The 14,585-nt window shown below is 30.7% G+C and overlaps 1 protein-coding gene across 4 annotated transcripts in view; it reads right to left on the bottom strand.

The window, feature by feature from the left end:
• Positions 1 to 461: 461 nt before the first annotated feature.
• The window catches only part of LOC149802350 (cGMP-dependent protein kinase 1-like), a 383,724-nt gene continuing 369,600 nt past the window's right edge, over positions 462 to 14,585 (bottom strand). For 2 of the 4 annotated variants that reach the window (XM_089951577.1, XM_089951576.1), the window contains exons 13-17: positions 12,738 to 12,879; positions 12,070 to 12,233; positions 10,799 to 10,921; positions 9,053 to 9,182; positions 462 to 6,700 (exon numbers count right to left, since the gene is read on the bottom strand). In XM_089951577.1, the coding sequence (XP_089807703.1) occupies positions 6,602 to 6,700; positions 9,053 to 9,182; positions 10,799 to 10,921; positions 12,070 to 12,233; positions 12,738 to 12,879 (658 nt within the window). In that variant the 3' untranslated portion in view covers positions 462 to 6,601. The remainder of the gene's footprint in view (positions 6,701 to 9,052; positions 9,183 to 10,798; positions 10,922 to 12,069; positions 12,234 to 12,737; positions 12,880 to 14,585) is intronic. The other 2 variants (XR_016420027.1, XR_016420026.1) reach the window with 2 other exon arrangements.

The raw sequence follows: 14,585 nt of genomic DNA, 5'->3' as shown, positions 1-14,585 counted from the left end.
CTCACTAGATACTCAGCATTAAGAGGTTAGTGTTATGACTGGTTGGCCTGGTGTCAGGATCATGTGACTGGGTGGGACATCATGCTACATGTCTGCAGCATGATGCCCCAGTGCTAGACATTACTATAAACTGCCACACTACAGATATTGTAGCGATATGACTGATTTTTTTTAAAAGCTACATTAAAAATCCAAATGTCTCTCTCTCACACACCCCACTTCTTTCTCCTATCAAGATAGATAAACTTGTAGTAGTTATATAAATGAGTAAGTAGGTATGGTTTGGTAGGTAGGTAAATAGATAAAATGAAAATAGATAGCTAGGTAGGGGTAGGTATATATGTAGGTATGTTTTTTGATAGGTGTATACATGTTACAAAGTTACCAAGGTATACTAAGGCAGCATTGTTTGATCCTTGTATTAATTTGCAGCATGAGAAAGATGGGTAAACAACATGATGTCTCTGAAACATACATATTTTATTCATAATAAAACTAGAAATCATGGAGACATATCATCATGAATATTTATCATCATAATATCATGACTATTTATCATGACATCATGAATACTTATCATACAATCATGAATACTTATACAACCATGAATATTTATAATAAAATAATGAATATTTATTATCATACAATCATGAATATTTATCATCATACAATCATTAAATATTTCTCAGTCATGAATATTTATCATCATACAATCATTGAATATTTCTCAATCATGAATATTTATCATCATACAATCATGAATAATTGTCATAAAATCATGAATATTTATCATCATACAATCATGAATACTTGTCATAGAATCATGAATATTTATCATCATACAATCATGGACATTTATCATAAAATAATGAATATTTATCATCATACAATCATGGACATTTATCACAAAATAATGAATATTTATCATCATACAATCGTGAATACTTGTCACAAAATCATGGATATTTATCATCATAAAACCATGAATACTTAACATCCAGATGCTTTGTCCATAGATAACATGTTCTGATTTAATAACTTGTCATACAGTAAAATATAAGACGCATGATTAGAGCCAAATATTTTTTAAGAATAGTCTTAAAAAACTTTTATTGCAAGAATAGTCTTAACACTGTCTTATTGTAAGATTAGTTTTAACACTGTCATATTGCAAGAATATTCTTAACAGTTATATTGCAAGAATAGTCTTAACACTGTTGTTAGAATAGTCTTAACACTGTCTTATTGTAAGAATAGTTGTAACAGTCATATTGCAAGAATATTCTTAACAGTTATATTGCAAGAATAGTCTTAACACTGTTGTTAGAATAGTCTTAACACTGTTGTAAGAATATTCTTAACACTGTCTTATTGTAACAAGAGTCTTAATGTTTTTATTGTAAGAATAGTTTTAACACTGTTTTGTTGCAATAATAGTCATAATACTGTCTTATTGCAAGAATGGAGTCTTAACACTGTCGTATTGCAAGAATAGAGTCTTAACACAGTGGTATTACAAGAACAGAGTCTTAATGTTGTCTTATTGTAAGAAAGGAGTCTTACCAATTTTACTGAAAATGATTGTACTGTACTATATTTTTGACAAAAATGGTCTAAGAGGGCAAAGCGGTACATGCCTTAAAATTGTCATTTTATGCTACGTGTTGTGTACATTTTCATTAATAATCTTTAATTTCATGTATACCATACAATTAAAACCCTTGCATGTCATCATATTTAATATGACAGAAGGGGTCGAACAATTTATTCAATATTTATAACCTTTCATCTCCTGTCTTTATTCAGAGATCATAACTTAACCAATCTAATGTAACATTCTGGATTGGATACATATTCAGTATTACATAATGCATGGGATTTACAGGCTGTTTCACAATTATAACAATGACAAACCAATACAAAAATACTTGGATGTTGTTTCTTTGTCATGTTGACTATCTCCTCCTCTTCAGTAATGTGTTCTACTGTAAGTACTATGAAACATATTATCAAACTAAAATAATGTGAATAAACTACACATTAAAATTTTGGAGTGGACATGTTATTAATATTAATATGAAGAACAGATTGTACTTAATAATTTTTCTTGAGAAGGTGTTTTTAAGCATGTTTCAAACCAAGATGGTTAGCAACAATCAGTCATCACTTTCACCAACTATAAGTTATAAAAGTGACGTGTAAATTAAGAATGATCCCTTTTAAAGTATTGGACTATTTAGCTCCTTTTGAAAAATTTATATTTTTTGCATCTTGCATCATTATGTATCAAAATAATCCCAAGCCACTAATATATATATATATATATATATATATATATATATATATATATATATATATACACATTTTCTTGAGCTACTTTTACATGATTATCTATCCACAAGTATGGATGGGGTCTGACAGAGAAAAATATGGGGAAAATAATTACCCTGTTGCTAATTGTCCATAACCTCATAGTGGTACGAGTATTTAAATATTCATCAATTTGCGTCGGTTGAAAATTATAGATTCCTTCTATAAAATTCAGAGGAAAGAATATTTTGGTGAATTATTTTCACTATGACACTATTGTTGTAGAAAGCCAGTGTGGCTGATTTACAGCAGGTCATAGGTCACAAAAGGCTTCCCAAGGTAGCATATACTTTTTTCTGATTTCATTACTTTCATTGTAAAAAAATTGTATAATAATTTTCATTTTTCATTATTTAATAAGAGATGGAAGTTGCAACCACATTATTTTACCTCGAATCTCTCTGAGTGTTTATTGTGCTATGATACACCAATGTAAAAAAGTGACATAATGTTAATGACCCTATAATGTAATGATTGTGCCATTTCAAGTGCAAACTACCTTAAATGAACTATTTTCATAGGTGTCACACTTCCACCGACAGCTTTATGCAACTTAAAATGTAAATGGAAAATGTAAAATTCTGTCACTGGAATTATGGCAATCCTTTTTCAATTAAAATGGGGTAGATTGCTTTTGCAAATAATATATAAAAACATATTCTAGCTAAATACAGAAAATCTAATTTTGTCTTTTATTAACGTCATCATAGGCAGCCTATACATATGAGATCAGTTCAATAAGTGATTACCAAGGCAGATGATGCCTATTTCCCCCTTACTGTCTCATGCAGACTGTTTTTAATATATGGCTTAGATTAGGTGCTTGTGCATAAGTGTTGGCTACTTTCTGGTCAAAATCGGTGGACACAGATGAAATCGCATGATGTATTTGAGATATTACTGCAACACAATAAAATCTCTTTTTCCAGAACTAAAAATTCCACAAAGTTCTTATTCTTGTTACTGTGTTCAGGCAATGTATTAAACAATTAAAATAGTGAGATACTCAGTGTTGAACAATAGTGGTGTTTTTTTTAAACAATGACAATGACTGCTGGTCTTAAAAAGGTCTGACTTTAATTTCTGTTTTTGATGTTGAAAGATTCCATTGAGCAGGATAAGGTTTAGTTTGTAGACTATCATTTTCTCCAAATTTGTAGGAATGTGAGTGACAAGCATCCTTTCACTTACCATGAGTCAGTCGGGTGTATACATGTATATTCAAACCGACTAAAGCTTTTGTAAGCAGTGGAAACAATTGCCAGTCGCATGGAAGTGTTTAAATATCATGATTACATCAAGAATTGCTTGTTTGCATTAATTCACAGTTGATTGTACCAACATTTTCATTATCATGATCCAGCACTTAGTTTCCTAAATACAGCATTGTTAAACACATTCTGGCTAGAGGTTTTATATGTTTTCAATGGATTAAACAGTTTAATCCACTAAAAAGCTGTAAAAACATTTAGACCAACAACCTAACATGCATAAAACATGATACATTCAAATATTTAAACATACAATGAAAATTTATAAAATGGAATACTGACTGAAAGTCCAATGTTTATGTAAAATATACAATTATCACAGATATAATATTTTTCCATTTTTATATGAAACAGTTTTTTATTCGTTTGGACGGCTACAGAGGTTGAATATGATGAAATTAAAATAGTCATGTTCACATAAACCAATGGCACCATAAAAAAAACATTTTGATGTTCATACCAATGAATACAATTGTAAACAATCTTAATATAAAGAGACCTCTTAACCAAAATAATAAAAACAATTAGCGGATTTATCTCAGGAACATTCTGTTATTGTCTATGAACAACACACTAGCTCTTTAGTGCATATACAGTTTTCGAACTGTATTAGAAAAAAATGTCACCTTCATACAGGTTTAGAAGCAAAGAATGCTCAACAAAATAAATACTACATGAATACAAGCTGTTTAAATTTTCTATTTATCTATGAAAGTATTATGCGCTGAAAAAAATTATAACAGAAAAAAAGGAATGAAAACACTGATAACAGGGGTCATGCTATAAGTGTACATTGAGTGCCCGTATGTTTTTATATGCATCCTCACCGTAGCTGGTTATTTACAGTGTTATGTTGTACCTCAAGATGAAATGAAGGCATAAAGACATAAAATATTTGGTGTTGATTTCAACTGCACCAACAAACTCTTGCAGATTCAGTCATGTGTTTTGATACCTGACTGACCATTAACCCCTTCCCAAGTAAATTATAGCACAGATGTGTATTATATGTCTCTGGTTAAAAGCCTAGCAATTATCACTGGCCGATTTCCACAAGTTATCATTTGATAACTTCTTCTTTTTCCTTTTTAAACAATTGCATATAAAAATTGTCTGTTAATTCCCTGTTTCTACATAAGGTTTCTTACATGAAATTCTTCAAATGAATATCTATTAGTGTTTGCCTGGATGATGGATACGATTTATGTAAAATAAAAATCGAGAACTTTTGTGACAATATACATATTTCTATAATTCATGCAGTTGTGTTGATCAAATGCATCATGTGCCTGTAATATGATTAACTTAGTCTTTTTTTTTAAAAGTACCTGTAATAAGATTAACTTACTCTTTTTTTTAAAAGTACCTGTAATAAGATTAACTTAGTCTTTTTTTTTAAAGTACCTGTAATAAGAATAACTTAGTCTTTTTTTAAAAAGTACCTGTAATAAGATTAACTTAGTCCTTTTTTTAAAAGTACCTGTAATAAGATTAACTTAGTCTTTTTTTTAAAAGTACCTGTAATAAGATTAACTTAGTCTTTTTTTTAGAAGTACCTGTAATAAGATTAACTTAGTCTTTTTTTTAAAAGTACCTGTAATAAGATTAACTTAGTCTTTTTTTTAAAAGTACCTGTAATAAGATTAACTTAGTCTTTTTTTTAAAAGTACCTGTAATAAGATTAACTTTTTTTTAAAAGTACCTGTACATACTCTCATCCATGCCTATGAAATCAGTGTGAAAAAAAAGTGAAGTAAATTCTCACACTAAAGGCCTGTTACGGGTGGGCATAGCATTGTTTAAAAAATGTGCTTCACGCAATAGCAAACCATTGGACTCATAATATAACATGAAACATACCAATGTTCAGGGCATAAGTAACTACTACGATCTAAAATGCTAATTCTAACCTGTGTTTTTTTAACTATTATGTCAGTTGGTTTAGAAATATGAGACAGACATTAATAATTTAAATATTTAAACTTGTCCCAAAAACTTGGATAACATTTACAAGTAAACTTTTGTGATTAAAAGTTTTTGAAGATGAAAATTGAGGTTTACGGGACATGGTCACAAAAATGCATATAAGCAAAGTTGGTAGTGAAACTGTTTCCCAACAGTGCATATATATATATATATATATATATATATATATATATATATATATATATATATATATATATACACACACACACAATACATTTCTGAAAATGAAGAAAAGTGGAAACTTAGCTATTTGTAATGCAATGAAAACGCATGAATGATCAAATAATTGCAATGCAAATGAAAGATGATAGACATGAGGAAGCAAACAGAATATTCCTGATATTAGTATGGTTTCAGATCTAATTTAGTTTTACTTTTTCACAAGAGTAAGGATATATATATATATATATATATATATATATATATATATATATATATATATATATATATATAGATATATATATTTCAAACATCATTTATCAGTGGAAATAGTCTCTTGCAGTACTCTGTAATTTTCACACCTTCTTGAAAATTCTGATTATGTCTCCCTGAGATAATCTTGCATAAGGCAAATATATGGCAGGGTTGCATGCTGTACCAACAGTGCGCACCTCGACTGGACTGTGCTAATAATTTCAGCAAAGACAAGATATCAACACATTCTTACAATCTATTTGTCCTACAACAGTACATTCTTTAGCTATCTCTCAGCTATCTAATGCCTAATCACAGAATTTCCTGTTTATTTCATACTCTTATTTTTCTAAATAAATATGACACTCATACACAGGAATTCTTTAAGTCATCTCTTCTGGAAGACATTCTTGAAAGCTATTGTCATCAGGCTGAACAATAAATCAATCATCCCAGTTTGTCAAGGCTGAACCATAAATCAAGAATCCCATTTTGTCAAGGCACCTCTAAACAGAGCTATAGGTTCAAGTTAAATCCTGTCAAGTCTCCTGTGGGTGGGGCTAGAAATCTCGGTCCCAACCAGTCAAGTCATCTGCGGGAGGTTCCTCCTGATCTTCTGGATAATCATCAAAATTAGCTGTGTCTGTCGGAGATTTTATCTACATAGGAAAATACACATTATTTGGGCAAGCATGAAACTAAAACCAGCATAAAAGCAAAGGTACAGTAAAATTGATACTTTGGTAACTAACAAGATATACAAACAATTTCAATGTCATCATGAAGAAATAATGGAACTGATAGTTTCTTTAAGCGCTAGTTCAAGGAAGGAACAGGACTTGCAAATGTGAATTACTTAGAAAATTTGAATGTTGTTTTAATATGCTATTAATATATAACATATTTTCGAATTTATTGCATTTTAACATTTATCTACGCAGTCAGAAAATAAAATTTCTTGTTAAATTGTAAATAACTGAACAATCAAAACCTGTAAAAATGGTAATGTTCTCTTCTTAATAGATATATTTTGCCAAATACAAGTGTCTGAAATTTGCATATACTATGTCAAATACAAGTGTCTGAAATTTGCATATACTATGCCAAATACAAGTCTGAAATTTGCATATACTATGCCAAATACAAATGTCTGAAATATGCATATACTGGACCAAACACTGCTACAATCAGTTTCAATATTTGAACTGCTACATTTAAACCATTTTGTTGTTTTTTGTGCAGACTTTGAACAATGTTTGTTATTTGTATAGACTTTGATTAATGTTTTTTGTTTTGTATAGACTTTGATTAATGTTTGTTATTCAGTATAGAGTTTGATTAACGTTTGTTATTTTGAATAGACATTGATTAATGTTTATGTTATTTTGTATAGATTTTGATTAATGTTTGTTATTTTGAATAGACATTGATTAATGTTTATGTTATTTTGTATAGATTTTGATTAATGTTTATGTTATTTTTTATAGATTTTGATTCATGTTTTGTTATTTTGAATAGACATTGATTAATGTTTATGTTATTTTGTATAGATTTTGATTCATGTTTGTTATTTTGTATAGATTTTGATTCATGTTTGTTATTTTGTATAGATTTTATTCATGTTTGTTATTTTGTATAAATTTTGATTCATGTTTATGTTATTTTGTATAGATTTTGATTCATGTTTGTTATTTTGTATAGATTTTGATTCATGTTTGTTATTTTGTATAGATTTTGATTCATGTTTATGTTATTTTGTATAGATTTTGATTCATGTTTGTTATTTTGTATAGATTTTGATTCATGTTTGTTATTTTGTATAGATTTTGATTCATGTTTGTTATTTTGTACAGATTTTGATTCATGTTTGTTATTTTGTATAGATTTTGATTAATGTTTATGTTATTTTGTATAGATTTTGATTCATGTTTGTTATTTTGTATAGATTTTGATTCATGTTTGTTATTTTGTATAGATTTTGATTCATGTTTGTTATTTTTTATAGATTTTGATTAATGTTTGTTATTTTGAATAGACATTGATTAATGTTTATGTTATTTTGTATAGATTTTGATTCATGTTTATGTTATTTTGAATAGACATTGATTAATGTTTATGTTATTTTGTATAGATTTTGATTAATGTTTATGTTATTTTTTATAGATTTTGATTCATGTTTTGTTATTTTGAATAGACATTGATTAATGTTTATGTTATTTTGTATAGATTTTGATTCATGTTTGTTATTTTGTATAGATTTTGATTCATGTTTGTTATTTTGTATAGATTTTATTCGTGTTTGTTATTTTGTATAAATTTTGATTCATGTTTATGTTATTTTGTATAGATTTTGATTCATGTTTGTTATTTTGTATAGATTTTGATTCATGTTTGTTATTTTGTATAGATTTTGATTCATGTTTATGTTATTTTGTATAGATTTTGATTCATGTTTGTTATTTTGTATAGATTTTGATTCATGTTTGTTATTTTGTATAGATTTTGATTCATGTTTGTTATTTTGTACAGATTTTGATTCATGTTTGTTATTTTGTATAGATTTTGATTAATGTTTATGTTATTTTGTATAGATTTTGATTCATGTTTGTTATTTTGTATAGATTTTGATTCATGTTTGTTATTTTGTATAGATTTTGATTCATGTTTGTTATTTTTTATAGATTTTGATTAATGTTTGTTATTTTGAATAGACATTGATTAATGTTTATGTTATTTTGTATAGATTTTGATTCATGTTTATGTTATTTTGTATAGATTTTGATTCATGTTTGTTATTTTGTATAGATTTTGATTCATGTTTGTTATTTTGTATAGATTTTGATTCATGTTTGTTATTTTGTATAGACTATGATTAATACTTGTGTTATTTTTTGTTTCATGGAAGTATGCACATAGTACAATTCTGATAATGTAAGTAGTCTCCTACATTTAGCATCTTCATAATACTTTTTCTACTATAGTTTGCATGTGTGCATATTAGAGAGACTAACCGTTGGTACAATTGGGGGTTTTAGTGTCTTCTTTCTGAGTCCCTCCCAATTAAATCCCTCGAACCATTTATGTTTCTGTATCTCCCGTATGCCACCACGCCCAAAGCCAAGGCGTTCAGTTGGGTTGTCTCTGAAAATAAATAAAAAGATAGACTTTTCAACTGCTGAACTGTTTAAATTGGTTTTTGAGGGCATTAAAGTGTTTTAGGATGTCTGTATAAATTCCAACTTTTAGACAATATGTACATATTAGATGTGTGTACATACAAGCATAAATTCACACACACACACACACACACAGACACATGTCTGGTGCTCTTCCAACTGAGGTACCGTGGCTGCCTGTAACTTAAATGAATATTCTAATCATGGTTAGAATGTTATACTTTGTGCCTTTCACCTTGCCTGTGTACAACAACCCCAATATTCTTTCAGCTGAGCATGCATTCCACCCCACCCCTGGTACTTTTTTTTATAAAGGCAATCATCTGAAGCATACTCTCTCTCTCTCTCTCCTGAAGTTTAAAGCGAATGAATAAAACTAGTAAAAAAGCAAAAAAGAAAATTATATTTTTAAATCAACTGATGCACCCAATTTCAAATAGAATTTTTTTCCAACTCCACACAAAAAGAAAGAAAATATTTTTAGTTTGCAGAACAATGCCAAAACTTAACCAAGTTCAAACAGTTGTGTTCACATGTTCGCTTTTGTATAAATCCCTTACACATGTACTTGTACAGTTGAGTTTGCTCACTCAAAACATCAGTGACCAAAAAGGTTTCAGTTTCAAAACCACAATGGTTTGAAGACATCTGTGCAAACTTGATAAGTTCCTGTGTTTTTCAAAACCCATATTCAGGTATCATGGGATATCACATGACATGCAAGATTTATTTATCTCTGAAATTTAAGAGCTTGGCAACATACAAAAACTCTGCACCCCAGAAACTGAAGATCTGAAAACGGAAAAGTGCTCCAATGAGCAATGGCAATTGTATGTTCTGTAAAATCACTTGTTAAATTTTTTTACAACTAAAGTTTATTTGGTTCCAGTTACTGTCAAGACATATATTATACTGAGATTAACAAGTAATCACATCAAACAAAATAGAGGGGCCAAGTGTTTGGAACTATTTTGTAAGACTCATTATATATATATATAAGTGTCCAGTATGCTGGTAGGTGTATGGATAATATCCAAAAGGTGTAGTAAATTACTAGGTCATAGAGGCACTATTATATCAGTGATGCTGCAGAATGGACATTTGTGCATGTGCTCTACTGTACATTTTAAAGGGCTGTTTAAAGATAGCTTTAAATGTTGCAGACATGGTCATTTGTTGAGTGAAGTTTTAGAAGCTAACAAGATTATTTTCTTCTCTTGGCAATTTGTGAAATATTTGTACCTATTATCAAGATACTTCTTTAAGTTAGAATTAATTGCAATAAGTAGCTTTTTCTGAGGAAATTTTTTAACTCGTGCATACCAAATATAAAGACCATGATGCATACACACACATATCAGAGTGTGAAATTTGCAACGCCTTGTCTATAGCATGCACCCAACCACTTTCAAAATTATAACTAAACTGTAAAAGCGATAAACCAGCATGGAAACTGAATTCAAATTTAGAATTATTTGCCACAGAATACATTAACAGTCACCAACATAATGGAAGACCCACACATTAATACCAACACAAATGCTGCAACATGAAATACCAGCATGGATGAAGGTATCTTACCTACAAAGTTTCTTGATGAGATTTTGAGCTGTCTTCGTTATTTTTCTTGGAAAGTCCACAACATCTATGCCTTTCAAAATAATATTATATGTTTTCATTGGATCTGGACCTGAAAAAGGTGGGCTGGAACAAAAACAAAGATTATGCATAAAAATAAATTGAACTCTGTGTAAGGATGGTGGTTTTTATGCATGTGCTCTTAAATAATTGAAAATTTTAAAGGTATGCAAGTTTGCCAAAGACATGATAGGCAAAACTTGACAGAAAATAATATCTAAAAGCAATGTAAAAGTATGTAAAAAGCAATCCAGAAACCTTATACAGTAAAGCAAATTCTAAGGGAATACTTATTGGCATTAAAAAAGGAATGATGAAGCAAATATGAACTAGATATAGAAAATGCACAGAGGAACAAAACAAAATGGATTATTCAAAAACAAGTATATAAAAAATGAGTCTTTACATTCGTGTTATTATGTTAAAACCTTAATATATAATATGGGTATTTCCCTGTAATCAAGTGTCTAAAGTATTTTATTTTCTAAATGGGAACCATAACTGTAATTGCTTAGTACGACATGCCTTCTCGATAAAAAGCCTTGACATGAATGATTGTGACCATTATCAGACAGATAATGGCAATGCATGTACTTGTGCTTTTTATGGGAGAACTGGTACAATGGCTAAGGCAAGAACATGAATGTCAAGATAGAGTAACCCAGCTGGCAGCCAATGATGTCTTGTCTATAATCTGGGATATTAGGGCTAGCAGAAGTCACATGAACATCATGACTAAGTAATCCCAGGTGACAGCCAATGATGTCTTATCTATGTGCTATGATGTAGTAGTTCCACCCTAGTGTTTGTGAATTATTGAAATATAGAACAACAATTTGGACAAAACATTTTTAAAAATTTGAACAATTATACATGTCCAAGAATACATTTTTAAATCAAGTCAGATCATACTTGTCTACACATTGAAAATCTGGAGAAAAATTGAAGTTTATGGGCAGTTAGGGGACAGCGAACGGGATTTAGATTAAAGCTGAGCACATGTCTAACACAAATTACTTGTAGCAAAAATGTCATTTTTAAAACATTTCAGGTCAGTTGTACCTCTTGTGCTCTGAAAGTTTTCTAGCATAAATTCCCTGGAAGAAAAATAGCACAATTAAGCTGAGTATTGATATTTTGGAAGACATGTGGTGAATGTCCTAACATGGTCTCTAGGCTATCTACTTGTCAAGAGTACACAACTTTATTCGTACCTGCCGGTTAGCAACTCGAACATAAGGATTCCCAGAGACCACAGATCTGCTGATATATCATGACCCTTGTTTAGAATAATCTCAGGGGCCACATACTCTGGTGTACCACAAAAGGTCCATGTCTTTCTGCCAAGACCAACCTTCTTTGCGAAACCAAAATCAACCTACAAAGGAAAAGATAAGAATGTGAGGAGATAATCCTAATATGTACATACAATTTTTGCAAATCATCCTAAGTAGAAAATTTCTAAGCAGAAAAGATAGTGGTGGATCAGATGTATTTTTGTATTTTTCTACTTGAAGACAATATCTCTTGAACATGCTGATACAAATACAATCTGATCCTATTAACTTTTTCATGCGAGGAAGTTATAAAACAGCAACTACAACCTGTGACATCAGTTGAGTTAAATTTTAAGTGGTAGTCATGAAAGATACATATTTCTTTTTAATACAGACACATCATGATGACTCATATTTCAAGTGTTCAGGAATTAAAAAAGTGGGTTTTGTGAATGTTTCCGGGAAATTAAAAATCACTCCTTGTTCCATGGTTGCGTATTAAGATAACTGATTATCAGGACAAGGTCAAAGGTTAAGAATGAATACTGATGGTTGATGTATAACTGCAGTTGTTCCATATGGAGAAAATGCTTTAAAATACTCACTAGTTTCACATATCCTGAAGAATCAAGGAGGAGGTTTTCTGGTTTGAGATCTCTGTATACAATTCCCTTACTATGCAGATAGGAAAATGCCTCCACTACACAGGCAGTGTAAAACCGTGTTGTTGCATCGTCAAATGACCCTCTGTCAAAAAAAAATATAAAAAAATACAGTTTTACAAAAATTATCCAGAACATTTTAGGTAACTGGTAAAACTTACACCTTCAAATTTTTGTGTGGCTTCTGTTCCTTTTCTGTTTTTGTATGCCAAAGTGCATCTAAGAGGAACTGGTGCTCTTTACTTACAATCTTCTAAATAAGAGTAATAAGTGGCACAGTCTAATACGGAGCATAAAGACCTTTTGCCAAAGACTAGATACTATCCGTGAACCATTTATTGTTGAACTTTTTCATGGCAACATGAGAAGTATTCCAGTTAAGTAAATGACAAAGGCTGACAAGAAACACTGGGTCTTTGTATCACTTGTAAATGGCACCCCTGACACACATTGAAAGGGAAAATTATATCTTCGCATCAGTTAAGTAAATGACATCCCTGACAAACAGTGAAGAAAAAAACCTAGGTGTTCATATCAGTTAAGTAAATGACTCCCCTGACACAGTGAAAGGAAACACTAGGTATTTGTTTCAGACTGCTATACACTGTAAGAAAAGTACTGTAATATCCAGCAGGAAAAAAGACACAAAACCCATAACAGAAAAAGTTATGTAATTGATGTTTCTGTAAAAACCAGTTCTGGATATTATTTGGGCAATGCATGTGGAATGCACAATAACTTGATTGTTGTGTCAAGCTGGTTGTCAGAACTAAAAAACGAGAAGTAATGGGTTCTTTAGTTTGATTTCATTTTAAAAAAGGAAGTTTGAAAACAAAATTGTTCTATTATCTGGGCTAAAAAGAACATTAAAAATACTGTTTGTACTAGCTCATAGGTCACGTTGAACTGCAAACAACATAGATTCCTGATCTGCTGTCACACAATGCACCAACAGATAAGTGTATTATTTGCTGTCACACAATACACCAACAGATAAGTGTGTTATTTGCTGTCACACAATGCACCAATAGATAAGTGTGTTATTTGCTGTCACACAATGCACCAACAGATAAGTGTGTTATTTGCAGTCACACAATGCACCAATAGATAAGTGTGTTATTTGCAGTCACACAATGCACCAACAGATAAGTGTGTTATTTGCTGTCATGTTGTTGTTGTAGGGTTTTACGCCATTTTTCAGCACATGATAGGCTATACATGGCGGCCAGTATTAATGGTGGAGGAAGCAACCGTGAAATCCCCGGAAAGAACCACCGACCCTCGAGAAGCTACTGGCAAGCTTTCTCACATACCCACATTGGCCGAATCCGAGACTCGAACCCATGCAGACAGAGGTGAGATGGCAGTGATCCGTAACGGAGAGCGCTTTAGACCACTACAATGCACCAACAGATAAGTGTGTTATTTGCTGTCATACAATGCACCAATAGATAAGTGTGTTATTTGCTGTCATACAATGCACCAACAGATAAGTGTGTTATTTGCAGTCACACAATGCACCAACAGATAAGTGTATTATTTGCTGTCACACAATGCACCAACAGATAAGTGTGTTATTTGCTCTACTGATTACTCCTAAAAAACTACACAGACTTTGATTTTGTTGGTGCATTATGTAACAGCAATGCTGGGTATGTGCAGTTTGCATTTGGACTCGACTTATAAGCTAAGTATATATGGTGGGTCACGGTAAGCAATAAAATGAATGGGTTAAGCCAAATTCAGAACATTCAGATATTTCCATGACAAGGCATCAATCGAGAATCAAGG

The sequence above is a fragment of the Sinohyriopsis cumingii genome, chromosome 3 (genome assembly GCF_028554795.1).
Source record: "Sinohyriopsis cumingii isolate HCF-2022 chromosome 3, ASM2855479v2, whole genome shotgun sequence".
NCBI classification, from domain to species: Eukaryota; Metazoa; Mollusca; class Bivalvia; order Unionida; family Unionidae; genus Sinohyriopsis; species Sinohyriopsis cumingii.
Note: the sequence above shows the minus strand (reverse complement) of the source record. Positions and strands in the feature narration are given on the sequence as shown.